General features: G+C 46.0%; 4 protein-coding genes across 5 annotated transcripts; 2 read left to right on the forward strand and 2 right to left on the reverse strand.

Moving 5' to 3' along the window:
- Positions 1-794: 794 nt before the first annotated feature.
- LOC120681403 (nuclear speckle RNA-binding protein B-like) lies at positions 795-1,367 on the forward strand. The gene has a single exon (XM_039962890.1). It carries the CDS (start codon positions 795-797, stop codon positions 1,365-1,367), a length of 573 nt encoding a protein of 190 aa, XP_039818824.1.
- Positions 1,368-3,517: 2,150 nt separating this feature from the next.
- Positions 3,518-10,714, forward strand: LOC120680514. Its single transcript, XM_039962004.1, has one exon. It carries the CDS (start codon positions 3,622-3,624, stop codon positions 6,787-6,789), a length of 3,168 nt encoding a protein of 1,055 aa, XP_039817938.1. The 5' UTR covers positions 3,518-3,621; the 3' UTR covers positions 6,790-10,714.
- A 1-nt stretch (position 10,715) lies between these two features.
- LOC120680515 lies at positions 10,716-11,153 on the reverse strand. Its single transcript, XM_039962005.1, has one exon. The coding sequence runs from the start codon at positions 11,151-11,153 to the stop codon at positions 10,872-10,874; it is 282 nt and encodes a 93-aa protein (XP_039817939.1). The 3' UTR covers positions 10,716-10,871.
- A 2,934-nt stretch (positions 11,154-14,087) lies between these two features.
- LOC120681894 (PH, RCC1 and FYVE domains-containing protein 1-like) lies at positions 14,088-20,800 on the reverse strand. Of its 2 annotated transcripts, none has more exons than XM_039963553.1 (9): positions 20,481-20,800; positions 19,447-19,533; positions 19,122-19,211; positions 18,951-19,037; positions 18,737-18,862; positions 15,638-17,644; positions 15,412-15,558; positions 14,590-15,095; positions 14,088-14,437 (listed from the first exon to the last, which is right to left on the reverse strand). In XM_039963553.1, exons 1-9 carry the CDS (start codon positions 20,505-20,507, stop codon positions 14,320-14,322), a joined length of 3,195 nt encoding a protein of 1,064 aa, XP_039819487.1. In that variant the 5' UTR covers positions 20,508-20,800; the 3' UTR covers positions 14,088-14,319. The 2 variants fall into 2 exon arrangements, with proteins under 2 accessions (XP_039819487.1, XP_039819488.1); XM_039963554.1 differs by having other exon boundaries at positions 18,737-18,822; positions 20,481-20,799.
- Between the last annotated feature and the right edge of the window lie 928 nt (positions 20,801-21,728).

The raw sequence follows: 21,728 nt of genomic DNA on the forward strand, positions 1-21,728 counted from the left end.
GCACAATTAATTTAACCCAAAAAATTAAGCTTACGTGAAAAGGTGGGTAATTCACTCATATTTCAACATATTAGAGTTGGTTTAATTATCTCCAGCAGCACGCAACAGGTCGGTGAAGTCGGTGCAAATACGATACGACCGAGCCATGTTGGGGTTTTGATCGAGTTGACGGCGTCCCGTTTGATGCCGCGCCGCATTAAGTTTTGCTTGAGTAGTATGTAGGAGATTCATTCAATTCATGACACGGTTTAATTAAATAATAATTAATTTGCACAAGTAATTAAGCATATATACATTATTTTTTTCCAGCAGCTAGCTAGCTGAATGATTCAGAGCGAGAGAGATGGATGGAAGCCATGGATCCAATAGACGACGCAGTGACTTGCATGCGAGCTGCAAGCAGAAAGCGACTTGAACTGGTCCAGGGTCTGACTGGGCCCTGCCTTTCTCTTCACCTTGGTTTGATATATTGTGCTTCCATCACACCCTTCACTCTCGCTCGTTACTGCTCCTTGACTTGTTAAGCGCCAAGCCCACCGTACCATCTCTTCTGACCTGATCTATTGCGCGCCCGCCGCCGGTGATTGGATCGGATCATCAGAGAGGAGGCACGCACCAACACCTACCTGAATGACTGACTCATCACTGAATGAATGAATGAATACCAAGTCCAGACACCACCAGCCGGCGCGGCGGCCTGCCGGGCATCTATATATCCACATGCCACTTCCACAAATCCTTACCAGATTAAGCCAGACACTGCCCTTTGTTTACATCAATACGGATAGACGAAGATGCCGAGCCACTCTCCGGCGGCGACGACGATGCAGCGCCACCACGGGCTGCAGGGCCCCCGACCGGCTACGCTCAAGGTCACCAAGCAGGCGGGCCTGGGCAGGAGGAAGCGGCCGGTGATCATCTACGTGGAGTCACCCAAAGTCGTGCACGCGCAACCCAGCGAGTTCAAGTCCGTCGTGCAGCGCCTCACCGGTGCTCCACCGGCGCCGTCATCATCGTCATCGTCCTTGCTCTTCTCATCAGCATCCCTGCTACCGCCACCGCCACAGTTCCTGGCGAGTTCCCTGTGGTCGACGACGGCACCGGCTGCGGCCTCCTGTCAGCTGCCTGCTGATGCCGCGGCCAGCGCCGTTACAAGCCTCGGCTTCTTCATCAGTGACAATCAGCTGATAAGCCCCGCGGCGTTCATATACGATCATCATCATCAGAGTCAGAGTCAGAGCATGGTTGATGGTCCAGCAGGTGCGGCGGCGGTAAATCCAGTACTCGTTGCTGTGCCGCCGTCTCTTGGCGCGTGTTATCAGGGGGATGGATCTCTGTTTCGTCAGCCAGCAGTAACTAATCATTGACTCGCTAGCCTAGCAGTATATCTATTTAAGTACGTATACTACAATCATATATGTATACATGTAGGACAGGAGTAGCACTTGATTGCATTGCATTGGTATGGTACATTGTACACACGACACGAGCTAGCTGAGAGTACGTTTTGATGATCCTGTAAATTCAAGATCTCTCCTCCGTGATGCTATATATCTTATTATATGTAAGTGCAAGTTGATGCATGCATTGTCTAATAAATGAGTTTATGATAATTACTATAGATATATGTTGAGGTGCAGTTAGGGCTGGTAAAACGTCTTAATTTTTTGTTTAGATAATCTAAGAGCCGGGCTCTAATATTTTACAATTTTGAGCTAACTAAATTAAGGGCCAAGTATGATTGTGAAGAGAGCATTCAGGCAATGGCCCATTACCATCCTGCGCAGTTCAAGAAAAAAAAGTTTTTTAAATCTTTTTTTTTATGAGATAGAGGATAGAGGATATGTATGCTGCCTAAAATGGCGGCATGGACTACGTGTTTGGACGGTTGGGCCTTGAATTCCCTATCGTCCGTTCCTCACAATCTGCGGTAGCTGCTCTCATGATTGATCCAGCTGAAACAGTCGAAGCAGAGTCGGTCCAGGCGATCGATGAGTTGAAACGTCGAGGTCCGGCGCGCCGACGAGGCAGCCAGCAGGTGCATGCATAGTGATAGTAGTAGGCTGTGTACAAGTCAATGGATGGCCTGGGATTATTCGATTGGATCGTCCATCCTCTAATTCCTCGACACGTACTAGGCTGGTCGTATGTACTATATATATATTGTAGCTGCCAAATTGAAGGTAGGGTTCCCACACATGCAATATAATGCACAGACAAAGAATCCTAATTTCAGTATGTAAAGCAAGTGGGGTTGCAGTTTCATAACTTGCAGCGTTAGTTGGATATGGATTACACTAACAAAGGACACAAGCTAGGATCGGAGCTGTGTACTGTACATGCATGTACGCATCACATACACTATACAGGTACAGCGTTAGTTTCGTTTTCCCTTGTTTAAGACTGGTTTTCACTTTGCTCTATCTTTTTTGTATTAAAATCTTGTAACAATTGGCTGTGTATGTTTCTGGACGTAGAGGCCAGATAATATTCATCCTTTATCTAAAAAAAACATACTGGTACAGCTACTAAAGGTATATAAACAAAGCACAAACCGGCTTCCGATCGACATGCGTGAATGCAGGATACACCATGCCGCTGCCTGCTCCCTCCGCCCCTCTGTGACCTCGTCAGCAGCAGCAGCTAGCTAGCTAGGGTGGCGGGGGTGATGGCCGGCTGCCGTACCACAAGCTAGCGAGTCTTTTCCCATCACTCAAACACAGTAGTCTTAGTGCTGCATGTACTGTGTGCCATACTTGATCACATCATGCATGTTCATCCTTCTTCTCCTTTGTTTTTCTATATATATATATATATATATATATATATATATATATATATATATATATATATATATATGCTCCTCTAGTAGTACTGCTGCTGCATGCAATGCATTGTACATGTTTCTCTGCCAGTCAAGCAAGAAAAGGCCGGCCGAGCCGGGGACGTGTGGAACAGCAACGCCTACCTGCCCCTGCCTCCAGACATGTGTGTGCGTACTGCATATTTCAGGGTGGTCATGGATCAACAGTCAGTCACACACACAGGGACAGGGGCGCATCCTTTTCCTAGCTCGATCGATCACCAAGCTCTTATATTGGGTTTTATTGGTGTGAATAATCACCCGTTTGAAGATGCCGATCGACGAGCGAGGTCAAAACAGCTGCAGGTTGGTTGCATTGCAATAACGATGCATGGATCATGGATCTACACTTCATCCTCTTCGTCTCCTCTTAATTATATGCCCTTTTCGATCTATCGCTCATAGCTAGACCGACGATTGAGAATTCAGCTCATGATCAACAGACAGACCAAAGCAAGCTAAAGGCGACAATATAATGAGAAAAAAAAAAGGAGGAGCAAGCACAGTGCAAAAGCTTGCTCAAATCCTTTGGGTCACTTAAGCAGCATATTCACATAAGTAGCAATCTCTCAGATCAAGAAGAGCTAGCTAGCGAGTAGAGATGAACAAGTACCGTATATTATGATCAAAACCAAAATAAAGTGAAGCACAGCAGACGCAGCAGCCCGACGGCGAAGGCGGGGCGGGGGAGAGGAAGGACGGTGTCCAATTTGCAGACGGGCGCTGGCCACAGCGACACGCGCCTGAGGAGGGCCGCCATGGTCGCGTCTTCGCCTCCACAAGCGCGGAAGCTCTCCTACGCCGAGGCCTGCGCTCATCGCGAGAGTGGGCGGCGCGACAAGGCCTGCGGATTGGACATCTCGTCCGTCTCTCGCAGGATCACTCAACGGGGGATTGGGGGTGTCAACCTCAACCAAAGAGGGAAATCAGAAATCATCCGGAAAGTTGACAGAGAGGATCAGAGCGGGGGAAGAAGATGCTGTTCGGGGTGGAAAAATGAGGAGGACCGTATTCGCCTAGCTCGGGAAATCAAGCGGAATCTCTTTGTATCGCGAAATCCGGAAGATCCTCAGGAAATCGGTGCTGCCGAAGACCTCACGAAGCTTGAATCATCTTGGGATGACCTCGAAGATGCGCTACGCAGGATTCCTGGCGCGAATTTGGCAAGTCAGTCAAAATTGGGGGAGATTGCAGAGTCGCAGGTGAAGGGGGGCCTGCAGGGGACACCTGGCGACGATCTGAGAGGGGGGTGGGGATCGTTTGGTCGGTCGATTGAACATCTCTACAACCACTCGTGGCGGCCAATTGCAGAGGAGCGCTGGATATGGGTTCCCAAGCCCGCTCTGCTAGGGGAGACGGGTTATCCAGCCCGACCCGAAGAAATCCGGAGAGAGGGGTGGCGTGCGCGTAGGGTTCGCAGAGTCCGACCTCCGCCGCCGCTCACCAAGACCTTTGCCCAGGCTGTGGAGTCAGACTCCATGGGTTGGGAAGAATCCAGGATGGAGCGTGGGGATCACCGTGGTGTGCCCCCAAAGCGAGGGTTTGAGGAAGACCGAAGGGGGAGCCGATTCCAGGATGAGGAGGAGCGCGAAGCCAGGCGGCATGAAGACCTCAACCGTGAAAGGCAACTCCGGGAGAGGATGACAAGGGGGCGTGAGCCATACAGGATGGGAGATCCGTGGGGGTTCAGAGATGGCGACCAATTTGGGAAGAGAAGAGCTATGGAGCCGACCGATCTGGATCGAGGCAATTATCAGAACAGCCAGAGAGTCAGGTTTCAGCAAAGTCAGGTTACCTCCTACACTTCTGCTCTTGACAGGCTTGGTGGCATTCACAGGGAGCAGCAGATGAAGGGGAAGGATGATCTTTCTGGGAGCAAGAACTCTGCTGAGACTGGAAGGAGTGGAGTTTGTTTCAGGTGTAGACAAGAGGGGCATCATCAAGCCGACTGCACAAACCCCCCATTCTGCTTCAATTGCAAGGAAACTGGACACATGGCAGCAAAGTGTCCCAGCAACAAAGGAGCCTCTATGCACATGTATGGTTTTGGCTTTCCAGGACAGGGGTTTCATTGTCTGAAGATTCCAGGCGCAGTCAAGCAGCAGTCGGGAGACCAGGTTGGTTTGATTCAGGTTAAAAGTGGGGATGCTGATGTGTTCAAGATAGAGAAAGAACTGAAGAACCTCATTGATAGCAAATGGTCTTGGAAAGTTAAGCAAATCTCTGAATCAAAATACCTGGCCACATTCCCAAACAAAATGATCCTAGATACTTTCTCCCGGTCTAAGAGTTTGGATTTGGCGTTGTTCAGCATCAACGTCTCAATCTCGCGTTCCAGCTTAGATCCTATGGCATCAACAGTCCTACAAACAGGTTGGATTCAGCTTTTCAATGTCCCTGACCCCGCCAAAAACATTGAAGTTGTCACTCTTATTGCTGAGCTAGCTGGGGAAGTGATGGTGGTGGATGAGGTTTCCTTGATCAAAGATGGACCAGTGAGAGTCAAACTGAGAGCGAGAGAGATAGCGAGCATCAAAGGGTTTCTGGAAATTTTCATCGAGGGGGTAGGATTTGAGATCAAGGTGTTACCTGAAACCAAAGACAAGGTGGTTCGGCCAAAAGACCCTTCTCCACCACCCAAGAATCCTGATGATAGGGACTCCTCTGAGGAAGACGATGACGCAGATGATCTATCTGACTTTGAAAGCAAAGTAAACCGCGCCATGGGAGAGCCTCCCGCACAGTCTGGTACCAAGGCGCCAGCAGCTGGAAAGAGTGCGGCCACCAAGCAACGGCCACTCCAAGGGGGCGAACCAGGAGACGAGCTACCTGAGAAACGGGCTGCTGAGCTACAAGAACATGAGCAGGTACTCGAGATAATGCCCCTTGACATCTATGACCCGACTGCGAAGGTGCTAGATCACAGTCTGGGCATATATGGTCAACTCTCGCAGGAATCAGACAAATCATCGGTGGAGACATCCAAGGGGCTGGAACATGCCGTTGCCCCTCCTTCTGGGCACTTCCTGATACACACTGAGGGGGGAGGGCTCAGCTTTCTACCAAAAGACAAATGGCCAACATTGCAGCTAGAACAAAGTGGTGGGACTGGGGGGGATCAGCTTCAGTTTTCAACCTTACCGGGGTTGGAATTAAACTCTCAGGATTCTTTAGGAGGAGGAGAAATTGAGGAGGAACAGCCTGAACCTCAGGAGGCGCCAGTGGTGCTGATCCATGAGGACAAGGAAGAATGGGAAATGGTTATCCCTTCCAAAAAGAGACAAATCAAGAGGAAGGGGGTCCCTGCGGTCGCTGCGAGGAAAAGCAACAGGATGGTGACCTCACGAGAGCCTTCGGCGCCGGGGATTACTTCTGTTGTAGCAGGTAATTCTAACTCTTCTAATTCATGTTTTCGTATTCTTAGTTCCTGTGAAGAGGAAGATCTAGAAAACATTGCTGCATACTGTGATGTGATGCTTGGGGGGGATAAGACAGAAATTTCAGAGTCCATCTCAGCCATGCAATTGGAAGAGATAGCTAGAGCTGTAGTAGCTGAGGCGCTATACAAAACACAAATGGGGAAAAAATTGCAGGAACAACACAGTCTTGAGGGGGAGAATCTGAGTCTAGAAGTGACCAGCAATGATCAGAGGAAACACCTGAATGAAAAAGGTTCCCAAACACATGAAGGAGATAGTGAGCCCAATACGACTCCAAACGTCAACAATGGGGGTGACGATCCACTGAGACAGGGTACTGCAAAGGTTCTGGGGGAGGGACCAATGCAAACTGATAGCGAAGCACAGGGGGAGTCCTTATCCACTCTGGAAGAGAGACAAACTAGGGGGGATATGCCAAAAAAACCTCAGTCGAAGCCGAAAGGGAATAGGCTCAGCCGTGAGCTGAAACGAATAAGCACCAAATGAAAGCACTCATTTGGAATGTCAGAGGCTTGGGCAATAAATCAAGAGTGAGACAGCTTCGTGAACTAATCCAACAAGAACAAGTGGACATAGTGGGCTTGCAGGAGACAATCAAACAAGATTTCAGTTATGCAGAATTAGAAAGTTTAGCACCAGGGGGGCTTTTTAGTTGGAAGTGGACTCCAGCGCAAGGTCACTCAGGTGGGATTCTGCTGGGAGTTAAACAAGACATCTTACAAGTAGAGAATTGGGAGACAGATGATTTTTTTGTGGGGGCGACTATTAGACACAGACTGCTGAATGTGAGATGGGACCTTATTTCAGTTTACGGGCCAGCCAAACATGAGTTCTCTCCTAATTTTATAGATAATCTAACCAGAAGAAGTGAGAATGCCACTCTACCCATTCTGTTGGGAGGTGACTTTAATCTGATTAGAAGCAGCGCGGATAAAAACACTGGGGGAGGAGACATCAGACTCATGAATCTGTTTAATGACTTCATTGAGAGATGTGATTTGAGAGAAATTCATAGGAGCGGGGGGAGCAGGTTCACATGGACCAACAAGCAAGAGAACCCGACTATGTGTAACCTGGACAGGGTTCTAGTAAGCACTGACTGGGAGGAGAAATTCCCCACGGCCACCCTAACTGCTCTAACCAGAGTGGGTTCGGACCACAGCCCTCTCTTGTTAGATACGGGGGGTAGTAACCAACAAAAACCTAGACAATTCTTCTTTGAAAAACAGTGGTGTTTGGAGGACAAGTTTGAGAAGACAGTGAATTCGAAATGGGAATCTGCCAAGATCAAATGGCATATGAATGCCTACTCATTGGATAAATGGCATGGGGGTCTGGGCTACCTCAAGCAAGCTTTAAAAGGTTGGGGGGGCAATCTTCGCGGAGAGTACAAAAGGAGGAAAAATGAACTCTTAGCCAGGATCCAAGAACTTGATAACACATCAAACGCGGACAACCCTGAGGGTGACCATTTCAGTCAGCGAGCCAGGCTCGAGTGTGAACTTGAGAAACTCATGGAGAAGGAGGAGATCTACTGGCAGCAAAGAGGGGGAGAAAAATGGGTGCTGGAGGGAGATTCTAATACAGGCTTTTTCCACTTAGTTGCCAACGGGAGGAGACGGAAAAAAACCATACTGTCCTTGGAACATGAGGGGGGCATTGTTACAGACCCGAGGGGAATTCAAAACATCATATACAAATACTACAAACAACTCTTTGGGAAAGGACAAGCCAGAACAGTACACTTGGCTGGGGGGGCATGGGCTGAGGCAGGCAGACTATCACCAGAAGATAATATAGAACTGACCAAACCCCTTAGTGAGGAGGAAGTGAGGAAGGCGATCTTCGACATGAAGGATAACACTGCGCCAGGACCAGATGGTTTTGGAGTCATCTTCTACAAAACTTGTTGGAGTATCATAAAAGAGGTTTTCATGGAAATGATCAATGATTTTTATCTGGGCTCTTTGGACATCGCCAGGCTTAATTATGGAGTGATAACACTAATACCAAAAGTCACAGAAGCCAATAATGTCAAGCAGTACCGACCCATTTGCCTTCTGAATGTGAGCTTCAAGATTTTCACCAAGTTACTTGCAGACAGGCTGGCTAAGTTAGCCCACAAAGTCGTCTCACCGTGCCAGACAGCGTTTATCAAGGGGAGATACATAGTGGATGGAGCCGTCATGCTACATGAGATTGTGCATGAACTGCAAAGCAAAAACATGAGGGGGGTCATTTTCAAGATTGATTTTGAAAAAGCTTACGATAGTATCTCCTGGGACTTTGTGGACGAGGTTATGCAAAGGAAAGGATTCGAGGACAAGTTAAGGGGTTGGATCATGAGTACGGTCAAAGGGGGGAGGGTCTGTGTGACCATCAACGGGACTAATGGACCATATTTCAAAACACATAGAGGACTAAGACAAGGGGACCCTCTGTCTCCTCTTCTCTTTAATCTGGCGGCAGATGCTCTTTCACATATCATGAGTAAGGCCAAAGAAGCAAATCTGATCAAGGGGGTGATTCCACATTTAATCCCAGGGGGGGTAACGCACTTGCAATATGCCGACGACACTATCATTATGGTTGAAGGCGACCCCGACTCGATCAAAAATTTGAAGTTTCTGTTGTATTGCTTCGAGTGGATGTCTGGGCTTAAAATCAACTATCATAAGAGCGAAATGATTACTTTCGGTATGGATGACAGTGAGCAACAACACATTGCTAATAACCTGAACTGCAATGTGGGAAAGATGCCGATGAGATATCTGGGTTTCCCTATCAGTAGCAGAAACATAGGAGTGGGGGGGTTTAAGAACATTGTAAACAAAATGAGGAAGAAGTTACAACCATGGAAAGGGAAACACCTGTCTTCTGGGGGCAGGCTTATTCTGACTAACTCCTCACTAAGTAGTTTGCCCACTTACACGATGGGCATGTTCCTGCTGCAAGACGGGGTTCACAAACAAATGGATACTATTAGGAGCCAATTTTTTTGGAGGGGGGACAGCGAGAAGTTCAAATACCACATGATGAAGTGGGAGAATGTCTGCCTACCAAAAGATTTTGGAGGGCTTGGGATCACAAATACTAGGATTTTTAACGAATCCATCCTGATGAAATGGGTGTGGCGATTATATACTAGCTCAGAGGACGACCTCTGCTGTCAACTCCTCAAACAAAAATATCTTAAAAGGAAACCAATCCTCTGCCAAAAAGGAAACAGAGGTTCACAATTCTGGAGGGGGTTGAACAAGATTAAACATGGTTTCAGCTGGGGGGCTGTCTTTGAGGTCAAGGATGGAAAGTCGACCAGATTTTGGGAGGACGTCTGGAGGGGAGACATTCCCCTTAAGATAGCCTACCCCAAACTTTATGAGCTATGTAATGATAAAACACGGCTGGTAAGTGATTTCTACAATGATGGAGAGTGGTACATTAGCTTCAGGAGATCGTTGGGGGGGGGGCAGACCTTGAATTGTGGAAGGACCTCATGAGTCAGCTTGAAGGAGTGCGGCTGAACAGCGAAAAAGATAAAGTAACCTGGGTTCTGGAAAAGTCAGGCCGGTTCACAACTAAATCGATGTATAGGTGGTTCCTACATAGAGGGGTACTCAACAAACGCTTGTGCAGAATTTGGAAGTGCAGACTTCCGGTGAAAATCAAAGTGTTCCTTTGGCAAATCTCAAATAACAGACTTCCAACAGGGGCCGAACTTAAGAAAAGAAACTGGAGGGGGAGCGCAGTGTGCAACATATGTGAAACCTCAGAAACGGCAGACCACATTTTTTTCTCCTGTGTTATGGCAAAATTTGTGTGGTCTTGCTTTAAAGAAGCTTTGGGATGGGATTGAATTCCTGCTAGTTGGCAAGATCTTTTAGACAACTGGATCCCGCTAGGGGGGGCAGATTATAATTCCAAGTTGTTCACATTCGCAATTATTCTGTGGTCGATTTGGACTTCAAGAAACAAACGGATGATTGAGGGCAAGTTCCCTCGATCTCCAACTGAACTCTTGTATAATTGTAACTCGTTTCTGCAGAAATGGAAGGTCCTGCTACGCGGAGGCGAGCGAAGCAAGGTTGAAGCCTGGACTGACCAAGCCAGAAGTTGGGTGGAGATGTTCCTGGAGAAGCTGTGCAACAGACCTCAGGATGGTTTCTTTATGTGAAACTGCAACTTCATTTTGGTGGCTGTTATGTCGCTGACCCTTCTGGATGTTACTAGGTCCTGGAACTCTAGATGAGAGGGGTGGGCTTTCCCAGCTTGGATTGCTAGTTTGTTTTTGTCTATCCGAGGCCTGCGTGTCTCTGCTGGTCTTCAAATTGTGCTGGTATTCCCGGTCGTCTTTTGTACGCTACAAAAACGTTATTGCTTTCTATAAAAGCAGGGTTAAACCTTTTTCAAAAAAAAAAAGTGAAGCACAGCACCATGATGCCGCAACCGTATATATATACGTGCAGTGCCTGGGAGGTCGCTAGCTAATAAGAGTAAGTACTAGTGCTGTATATGGATGGCGTACGTTGACCTTGATGCACAGCACCACGCACGGCGCTGCAAAGCCATCAAGGCTTGCGCAGCTTCATCCGCTGCTTGTCCTTGTCCTCCGGGCCGATGGCGTTGTGCCCCTCCGAGGGCCCCGAGGGCGGGATCACCCTGGGCCGTGGAAGGTAGCCGCCGTAGACGAGCCTCATCGCCGCCGGCGCCGGCCTGATGGCGTCGCCGCTCCTCGTCGTCTGCTGCATGCTTCGTGCGCCGTCGACGAAGCGAGCGCCCAACAAGGTCAAGGTGAGGAGGAAGAGGAAGAGCACGGTGGTCGCGCTGCGCCTGCGGGAGCCACTCATCATTTCTGCCCCGTTGGAGAACGCCTAATTCCTTCTAGCTAAATTATCTTTCATTTGGACCACTCCCCTTTTAAGATACAATATAGATATTTCTATTTTGAGAGGAAACTTCATATGACAGATTTCTTGCGTAGCTTTCAAACCATTATTGAATAGGTGCCTATAATTGAATTAACTGTGAATGCCCCACTTGTCTGTGATTCCACATAACTAAATCTATCCCCTCATTTAGATTAATATATATAACAGACTTGCAATAAGGTTATACCGCTATGTTAACTTATCCCCAACTAAACTCTTCTGAAGGAGACATTAAGTGGGTACGAACTGAGTACTTCTGCAACAGTCGCATATTTTCTCTGTACTATATTAAATATAGGGAAGTGGTCTTTCATCTTTTGATTATGTAACCATTTATCTTCCCAAAATCTTATTTCGTTACTGCTAACCAGCTTGAACCTTCCAAGATTTAGGAATTGATCTTTTACTGCCATCAGGCTTGACCAAAAATGTGAATCCCCTGCTTTTTTTACTTATTTGGCTTAAAATCCAATTCTTCATGTATTTGTTTCTAAGCATTTCTCATCATAAACCCTCTTCATTACACAATTTATAAAAGCCACTTGCTCAGGAGGTATTTATTTTGTATGTCTAAATCTTGTATCCCTAATCCTACTGTTCTTTTGGTTGGCGGAGAATGTTCCATTTGACCAACCTATATTTCTTTCTGTGTCCATCATTCTGCAAGAAGAATCTTGACCTATAGTATTCAGTTTTTTTTTTAAGAATTTCACTTGGGACCTAAAAAAGAGAGAGCATAAACATAGGTAGACCAGAGATAGTAGAATTTATTAGGACCAAACAGTCCCCTACAGATAAGAGTTTTTCTTTACACCCACTTAGTTTTTTTCTAGTCTATCCTCTACTCTACCTTCCGATCCTTATTTGATAACTTTCTATAATGCATGGGGATCCCCTCGCTCCCTGCGATCCATTTTGTTCCTGTACCAACTTGCACCTGTCCACGTATGTATACTACTAGTCTACAAGAGAAGCATCTAACTGGGACACGACTTGGCTTTTTCACGTACGTGCTACTATCTCTGACGATAGATGATGATGATGATGATGTTAAAGGTCGCTCGCTAGCTTGCAGACGGTGCAGTGTGAATCTATCGAACAACTAGCTAGCAGCAATTATTCGATTGACTGCTGCAGTGCAGGTGCAGTGGGGGAGTGTTGTGACAGCTCGTTCGTTGCTTGGAGAGGCGACAGTACAGTACAGTACACACGGTGTGTAGAGGTCAACGTTTGGATTTGCATCTCTGTACGTACCGTATACACGAGTAGATCGAGTGCTGCTGGTTGTCTGCCGTCTCTTGGGTACCTGAATCGATGGTATGTTATGACCACACAGCGAGCAAAGGCCTACTACTACTAGTCTACTACCCTCTACGGCTCTACTAGCATATTAGCAGCATGCACGCATCGAGAGTGCGAGTTTGAGCTGACAGCAGGGAGCTAGCTAGCTAGGGAGATACGATACGTATAATCATTTTGATTCATTCGCTGATGCAGCAGGATGCATACCGTTCACCAATCATGTCGGGCCTCCGGGCCGGCGGATTTGGAGCGTGCGAACAGTGTGAGCTAGCTGCAGCAGCTTTGGATTTGGTCAGAGTAGCTACCCAAGCCATGTCGTCTCGTCAGGGGATGAGGGGAGATGGGATACGGCCACGCCCGCACGCACGCACGCACGACGCGACGGGAGCTGCTGCATTGAACGAATCGTGCTATGGCCATGGCCCATGGCTAGCTAGTTCTTCGCCTCCATGGTTTTCTGTATCCGTCAAGTCTGAAATTCTGAATGGTCCGGTATGATTGCATTGGTCTCGCTGCCCTTTCCCCTCCCTCCGTCGTTGCTGACACCCAGTGAGTGCTGACCGGACCGAGAGAGGAACTCAGGGACGGGGCCGGCGTGCGTGATCATGAGAGGAGCCTGTGCTTGGATGGATTCCTGTCGGTCCCCAAGGAGACCTGAATCTTTAGTTCAAAGCTGGTCGGTCAATCCATCACTAACTTGACACTTCCACAAACTGTAAATCTGACACGAAAAAAAGACAAGGGAATTCTGATGAAATGCTGATCTCCAATATAATAATATTCTCGAGTGCTGGAGTTTTATCCGACCGACCAAGACGCCGACGGTGAGGTCCAGCAGTGCAGATAAGAATGAAAGAGAATTACGCAACTCACCAGATAAACATGCATATGCATAAACTTGTTCAGTACTGCTAGTAGCTAGCTGTTCTAAGCATATATATTCAGATAACATGCATTTTCGATCGATGAGAAGGAGTCGCGTCAGCCTTGGCCGACAATCCATACCATTTGACACCCCGCGTCATCGATCGGAAAAAAAAGGGAAATTCCAAGCTTATCAGATCACAGAAATGGGCGCATTCTCCTCTTCAGCCAGTGGTCGAGTGCGTCATCACTTTTGCAAGATTATCCTGGTGTGATTCTGATTCGTCCTTTGTCACTCAAACCCACCTCCTGAAGCTTTCCTCGCGATAAGGATTAAGGACCATATATATTCCAGCTGACGCAGACAGCCCACGTACTAACATCCAGCAGCAATTCAGATTACCAGCAGATGAACTGGATTCTCATGACAGTAGCAGCATCTTTCAAATACACACTCACGTGTGAGTGCAGAGGCCGGAACATTTTGCTCCTTTACAACAACATAGCCTTTTTTTTCCCAAGCAAGTTGGGGTAGGTCCATTTTGCTCCTTTATCTAAAAAAAAAATCTTTCAAATACACACTCGTCGACCTGGAGCTCAGGACCTCCCAATTGGGCTCTCTAGGTCCATTTCACAGAGGAATAACTCGAGCAGCAAAACATGACGTCCAACACAAAACATAAGAGGCCGCAATAAGATGATGGAGCTTTCTCTCATCCATTAAACCTAAATATACATACAGCAATGTATCTTGGTCAAAGGAGCAACGACTACTTGCTCCCATCATGTTAATGTTACACATCATTTGCTCTATACAGCAAGGGCCCGATGAGGTAGATGACAGAACATAACAAGCTACATAAGCCGATGCAGCACACTCCAAAAACAAGCTGGGTGTCTCGGTTCTTCATGCAGGTTTACATTAAGTTGTCATTACAGAAGAAAGTCGATCCGCTCCACAGACATTGTACTTTTCGTACACTTTTTCGCAGTTGTCATTCCACCATGATTCTGCTTGGTGTTCTCCAAACCTCCTCCGGCTGCAAACAGCACTTCCATATCAGAAAACTGTGTTGTTCAAGGATGAATACAACTACGGACTACTAAACAATGCATACCACCTAATAATATAAGTGGCTATTCAAGGGAGAATTAAAGAACACACTTGTTCTGAATGAGTAATGTGCCGTACCTGAACCGTACTCGTTTCAGCTCTTTGGTCCCATCACGGAGAGAAACTAGAGTCAGGTAAACTCCAGGTTCATACTGCTCTATCCACTCTGCTTCAACTTGATTATTGGGGGAACCAGAACTTCTCATGGTGAAGTTGTTTAGATTTATCTGGAACCTGTCTGTTTCCTTCTGCTCATGATCACCTGGTCTATGATGATACCCAATAGTCCCTCCATTAGCTCTCTGCTGCACAGAGGAGACCACGCTGAAACCGTTGAGGTGTTCACCCCTTCCTTCCTGTGGAACTATGACAGTTTCATTGTAGTCGTTTGCTTGATGAACTTGGGCAGGTAATCCACCAAACCGAGTAGATCCAACTGAAGCGGGAGTTTGGGGATACAGAATGCTGCCTGGGTCATATCTAATATGGTTCTCTCTCCCAATTTCAGGCGGTAAAGCACCCATCATGCGTCCGTTCTTCACATCACATGCTCCTGGAGGAAGCCTTTCAGACATTTCTTTTAGCTGCCAAAAGAAGAAAGAGGAAACATGATAAATGATTTGTATCAACAGCCTCCAGTACTGTAAAACAAACAAGACCAAAAAAAAAAAATCATATATCATAAAACTGCTAAACATTAAAAATTTCATTGCCTCGATGCAGACCTGGGGATCTACAAAATTCAAATGGGTACATAAGCAAGATAAGCTACAACTGCCTGGCTTCCAACAGCTGTTACCATTGCACTCATATGGTGCAAGATAAATAACTGAAGAAAATGGTGCTAACACCAGCTCTTGGATTGATAATATTGAAAAAAGATTCAATGAGAAATCTTACCTGCGCTGTTAGTGATTTTATGACATCTTTGGCAGTCTTCAATTTGGATGCTTCCTCAGTAGCAAGGGTCATTGCTTCATGGGTTTTTGCCTGTGATTTCTGCAGCTCAGCATCTTGCTGTTCACGTTCCTGTCTCAAGCTATTAACCTGATCCAAGATCAAGTATAAGTATTCTCACTTGATGTTTTTAAATTTTAATCACTACAGAAGTATAGAAGAAACATACCTCTGCTTGTAGTTTTTGAACCTCTTGCTTCAGAAGTTCATTTGCATCCCGAAGGCTCTCCAATCTTTCTGAGGATAAGGAGCTGGAATAGTTCAGATATGGCATCCTCAAAAATGGTAAAGTAGATCTGGAGTCATAAGGGCATTGATTAGCCATTGTAGACGAGTTGTGCAGGTCAGGTGCCCTGATGAAAGGAATGTCTTTCAGCTGCAATGCTGCTGGAACATGTGAAGAGTAGTCAGACTTCTTCGTCAGCTTAGCTGCCTTTACATCTAAATTCCTAATCATATCTGAGCTATTGGACGGTGCAACTTTGGTTGCCTTTGTGTCAATTTTCTCAGCCTTTGAATCACCAGGTAAACGGGGAATTGTATTTCTGCTATAGCTGACACCCGTATCCAAAACTTTACTTAATTTCACATAACATGAATCACATACACGGTATGGCTTCCCGGGATTAGGAGATAATGCTGCTCTTAATGCTTTTTTTGAACTACACGAATGACAGTGTACTAAGCCACAATTGTAGCAGTTGTGCCTTTTCCGAGTGAAACCAAATGGCTGTCTACATGCTGAGCACTGAGACTGCTCCATCCCAGACACCCATTTATGTTGACAAATTGCAGCTGTAAAGCTTGATCCACAAGCAACACGTTTTACAGACCTATCCCGCAAAGCCTCAACAAGTGTAGGCACTTTACGATCTGCAATATCACCGTGACCCAATCTTCCATTTGCACCCTTACCCCATGTGTAAACTTCACCTGCATTTATCAATACTGCAACGTGGTACGATCCACAAGCAACCTCCACAACACCACCACCCCCAAGTTTTTCTTCTACCAGGCGGGGATACCTTCCATCATTATTTGGATTTCCGAGCTGTCCATACACAGAACTTCCCATAGTAAACATGTGTCCTGAAGTAGTCAGCCCAATCGTAAGAGTATGACCACATGCAGCCCTATGAAAGTTGTAATCTATCAATGAAGGCACACAAGTTGGTTTCAGTTTTGAGGACCTATCACCATGCCCAAGGCGATATTTGTCTCCATCCCCCCAGGTGAACAGCTTCCCAGATGAAGCATTTGACTGTGAAATGATAACCTCAACAACAGCAGCAGTATGCCAGACACCACAGGAAACAGAAATTGTCCTCAAACCCTTCAAAGATTCCACTTCCTTTGGATATGAGCAGGATTCTCGGTTTCCATGACCCAAGACTCCAAATGTGCCATCACCGAATGTGTACAGCTGCCCAGAACTAGTTATCAAGGCTGTATGCCATGTGCCGCAAGATACAGTTGATACCTGGAGACCGTCCAGTGGACCTGAGACTCTTTTTGGGATCCAGTGGCTCACACTGCTACCATGACCAAGCAGCCCTGCATTGTGTGTACCATCTCCCCAAGTGTAGAGGTCACCAGCTGCAGTGACAGCACAAGTATGGAATTCACCACAAGCAATTAGTTCAACGTTGCAGATAGATAGTGACTCAACAAGACGTGGCTGGAAAACATTTGTTCCAACCCCATGACCAAGACGCCCGCTGCATTCTTCTCCCCATGTAAATACCTCTGCCTGTCTTGTAACAAGGGCAGCATGTTTCACACCGCAAGCAATATAACTGACATCAAGCATTACATTTGACTCTAGGGGCTTTGGTACAAGAACATCAGTAGTTGCGCCAGGAGAACAAGGACTTCTATCCAACCCTGATCTTGAAGCGGTATCACAGATAACTTCTCCCCATACATAAATATCACCAAATGATTCAGAATCTTCACCTCCAGATCCATGGCTGGATGTGCTAAGGGCACTGGAAACACTGATTCGAATATCTGAAGAAGAAACACTTTTCACTTGCATATCTGACACATCAGTCCTTTCTGAATATGTATATTCTCCTGAAGAACGATCCTTTGTAGAGTTTGCAGAGCTCAACTTATTCTCAAAGGAATCCGACGTAAAAGTAGAGCTACTACTTAGGCTACTTTCTCTTGCACACTGCAACCAATAGAAACGAAAATGATAACAATTCTAGCGTTCTAAGGTTTAAGAGCTGTGATTAATCTATTCGAACAGTATAATAAGCAATAATATACAGACAACATGTAATAGAAAAATAACATGATGCGTTATCAGCAATGTGCTGGGAACCAGAAGAATGCCTAGAAACTGATACTAACTTGCCATCTTGCTTTGCGTGTCAAACTCTAGCAATAGCTGATAATGTCACCTACAACAAATGGTTAATTCCCAAGAACCTGAACAATTAAAGGTGTGATGAGGTCAAATGAACATGAAAGAAAAGCTCCACTCGATAGTCATGGAAACCGTGGTACTACTGTAATTTATTATCTTATTATTTGGCCAACAAACGGAGCCTCTGTCAAGGTCTAGAAATTCCCACGTTAATTGGAGAAAAATAGAAAAATAAAAATTACCCACCACTGCCATTATGATAAAATTAGCCTAAAATATCCCTGTGCCTAATTAAAAATCACCCACCAATGCCATTATGAAAAATTAAATATAAAATACCAATTATCTATGTATTAGTTACAAACATATACTATTAATAAAAACTAAAGCTAACAACAATCAATCAAAATAAACGAATATAGGAATAATTATATGCATAATATTATTAAAGCTCAACAAATCAAATTGTTATTACAGGTAGATCATATTTGAATTGTTTTAACCAACAATAAGACATAATTTACGATAATGAACAGGGTGATGTATGGTTAAAAAAATAGTATAATCTTTAAGTAAGGATACAACGACATGCGAATTTTTGAATTTTCAATACTAGCCGCGCAAATGCGCGGGCTGTACGCCTAGTTACTGATTAGACAGTTGTTGAGATTATGCTAGTTCTAATGATTTGATACTTCATATAAGTATGAGAATAGTGTGTGAGAAATTTGAGCAACAAAGAGTCTTGCTAAATTTGAGTCAACAAAGAGTAGAACATAAGGATAGGTTCAATGAGTCAGTTAATGATATGAAATATATACTATCAAAGTAACTAAACATCGATAAGAAAAAAATGTGTACAGAAGTGAACTTTGTTGGAGCATAAGAGTTTACATCAAAAGGAAGACCAGCATTTCGTATTCCATCTATGTGTTGGGCCTGAGATCCATGCTGTCCTGGAGATATCAAGGCATTAAGACCTGTAAACCAAGCCTCTGCCTCAACTTTATCCTTGCATATCTTTAAAACAGGATATGACATAAGTATATGCAATACAATCGGAATGGAAAGAGAAGCAAGAAGGTTAAATTGTTTCTCATTATAATACCAGATCGAGAGATCGCTTGCCATCATTATATATAAGTGAGAAGGATAAATGATCCTTTTCAGGGAGCAGAAAACGTTGGAAAACAAGCTGAAAAGAATACATGTTAACAGATTATCCTTTTCAAAAAAAAAAACTTGGAAAAACATAAAAGATTGCTCAAAACCTCCTTACCGTTCTCTGCCCTGAGAGAATCCTGGACACGGAAGCTAATTTCAATGTTTTCTCTTTGTTACTTGAAACCCAAATAAGAGTCGATTCATCCTGTGTAGAGCATAAAAGGAATTTTAATAAGTATGGGTAGTAACTAAAGGACGAGATCTACCTCTCTCAATTCTCATTCCAAAAAAAAAAAACGAATGGTGTCGTTTCTGCTACAACGGTTCGAGGCAAAAGGCTAAGATCGTCATGATAAAAATAACAGATGCATATGGACGGATAAAAGAAAAGCATTCTAGACAACATCATTAATCTGGAACATCGGCTGAAGAGAACTTACATTTGATAGTCTGAAGGGAGTAAATTTTGGCTTCCCTTTGCGACCATATTTAAGCAGCTGGGTGCCTTTCTTTAGAGCAATAAGTGCCTACAAAGTTCATGAGGAAGAACAGAGAGTTGTGAAGACAGTAATGGACACAGATTATGGATCGAACATTAACATATATTTTTTTAAGACATTTCCTAGAAACGTGCTTCTAAATACAGAGTTGGCTGACAGCACCAATGCTATTGGAAAGTTCCAGGAGTCTTCCTGGCCTCTTCCCTGAAAACAAGAGCAACTAGTGGGAGAGTTTCCGCAATCACATTGTTTTCTTCGTTGTATTTTGATATCCTTAATACTAACAAGGAAAGGACAAGCTGCAGTGTGATATGATTCCCCAACATTAGGAATTTGATCATCCGAAAACATCCTAGTATTTTAAAATGGATCGGTTGCAGGGTGAGGAAATAATGCAGGCCGCAGGCATAATAGGACAGAGGAAACAAGGGTATATCAGACAGTTGTTTGACACATCCAAACAAGGGGCATATCAGCCCTGAGCCATGCAAGCAGTTTAGCAAAGCCTTGAAATAAAAGTTTTCATTTTAATCTCAGAGTAAAATCTCAGGCACCCCCTGACCGGCCATGAGGCGCAGCGTGCGGGTTCTGTGCCCGCCGTCCCCTCCCGCTCCGTGAGTTGGATTGGGGGTCGGCCAACCAGAGTAAAAGAGAATGGGCCGGCATTGCAGCCTTGAGCCTTCAGTGTGAGTGTGTGTGAGGAGGAAGTCGGAACTCGGAAGGGAGCTGCCATGGCTCGGCCGGCCGACTTGCCCGAAAGCCGGAGCGGAGCGAGTTCCGGTGCAGGCGTATAGGCGCAGGGACATCCACACAGCAAAGGTCCGGGCTTTGGCAATGGCAAGAAGGAAGCACGCAGCTGTGACTTGCCGCATTGGCATTTGGGGCGTTAGCCAGAAATTCTCGCAAGGAACCACGAACGGGATTGGAAGGGAGAAGAAAGGGCAAGAAAGCGGTCGGCAGCGGCGGGTGCTGACCTTGTCGATGTCGACGGGATCTGCCATTCCATCGGCGGCCGTCCTCCGGTCGTCATGGAAGTCCTCGGCGGGCTGTCATGAGATCCTCCCTCCGAAGGAGCGCCGGTCGCACGAGAAGGTTTGAGGAGTGCAGAGAGGTGTGTAGCTGGGTTGGGTGGTGGTGGTCGGCGGCTAGGCGGGCCGGGGCGGAGGAGCCGGCAGGCGAAGAAGGAAAAGGAAGTTGGTGGTGGTGGAGTGGTGCGGTCGTGCGGGGATGGAAGGAAGACGGAGGAGACTAAACAAGAATGAGGGAACAGATGGTCTAGGCCTGGTGGTCGAGTAATCAATCCCCGTTTGACGCCTCGGCTAGTCGTCGCCAATGGCAGCGCAACAACCAACAGAGAAGCACAAGCACCGGAGGAGCAGATGCAGAGATGGGGAGCCGAGTTTTGAGGTCTGAACCGAGGCGGGGAGTCCGTCGGCCTGACAGATTGAAACTTTTCAAGTAGAAAAAAGCAGTAAAAAAAGCTGCAATACAGTGTCCTGCGGTAAAATAGGTGTGTTTAGTTGATGAAAATTTGTAGTACAAAAATCACATCAAATGTTTGACCAGATGTTTGATCGCATCATTAGCACATGTAGGTTACTATAGCACTTATGACTAATCATACACTAATTAGATTTAAAAAATTCATCTCATCGTGTACATCTAAACTATACAATTAATTTTATCTTTTAACTACATTTAGTATTTCATGCATGTGTATACATGTGTCTGAAGGTGAGGCAAAAATTTTTGCTAGCTAAACGGGCTCATACCTCTGTCTGGAAGGAGCGGGGTGGGTGATTGAGCAATCATACACTGCAGCCGCGGATCAGCAGTTGGGATGGAGGATTGGGGGAAGAAAAACAGGAAAAAGATGGATGATGTCGCAGCACAAAGCTATGACCACACACATGGCAATGGCAACAAGAGCAAGCAAACACAACACTACTGCTCCGTGTGGAATTCAATTCGTCGAACTGAAATGAAAAGCAGAGCACTAAGACTGACTCCAACAACGAAGATGCATTTTGGAGAGACACACCCGATTTGCCTCACGTGAACAGTGACGCCAACAAGTCATTTTCGCAGACGACTCCAACAGCGGTGCCAAACCGGAGAGGCAAATCGACCTCCGCCGCAACGCCGCTCGCCCTCCGCCTCCGTACGCGCCGGCCCGCCTCCATCTGCGCCGGCCCCGCCTCCCTCCCACGCGCCGGCCGCCT

Source organism: Panicum virgatum, chromosome 7N (assembly GCF_016808335.1).
Source record: "Panicum virgatum strain AP13 chromosome 7N, P.virgatum_v5, whole genome shotgun sequence".
Classification (NCBI taxonomy): Eukaryota; Viridiplantae; Streptophyta; class Magnoliopsida; order Poales; family Poaceae; genus Panicum; species Panicum virgatum.

Excerpts from the sequence above, each read along its gene's own strand:
- LOC120681403 (XM_039962890.1), top strand. The coding sequence starts at position 795 with ATGCCGAGCCACTCTCCGGCGGCGACGACGATGCAGCGCCACCACGGG.
- LOC120680514 (XM_039962004.1), top strand. The coding sequence starts at position 3,622 with ATGGTCGCGTCTTCGCCTCCACAAGCGCGGAAGCTCTCCTACGCCGAG.
- LOC120680515 (XM_039962005.1), bottom strand. The coding sequence starts at position 11,153 with ATGATGAGTGGCTCCCGCAGGCGCAGCGCGACCACCGTGCTCTTCCTC.
- LOC120681894 (XM_039963553.1), bottom strand. The coding sequence starts at position 20,507 with ATGGCAGATCCCGTCGACATCGACAAG. Across the intron at positions 19,038-19,121 it reads TTCTCTCAGGGCAGAGAACG|CTTGTTTTCCAACGTTTTCT; the intron begins GTAAGGAGGTTT and ends TATTCTTTTCAG. Across the intron at positions 15,559-15,637 it reads TTCAAAAACTACAAGCAGAG|GTTAATAGCTTGAGACAGGA; the intron begins GTATGTTTCTTC and ends ATCTTGGATCAG.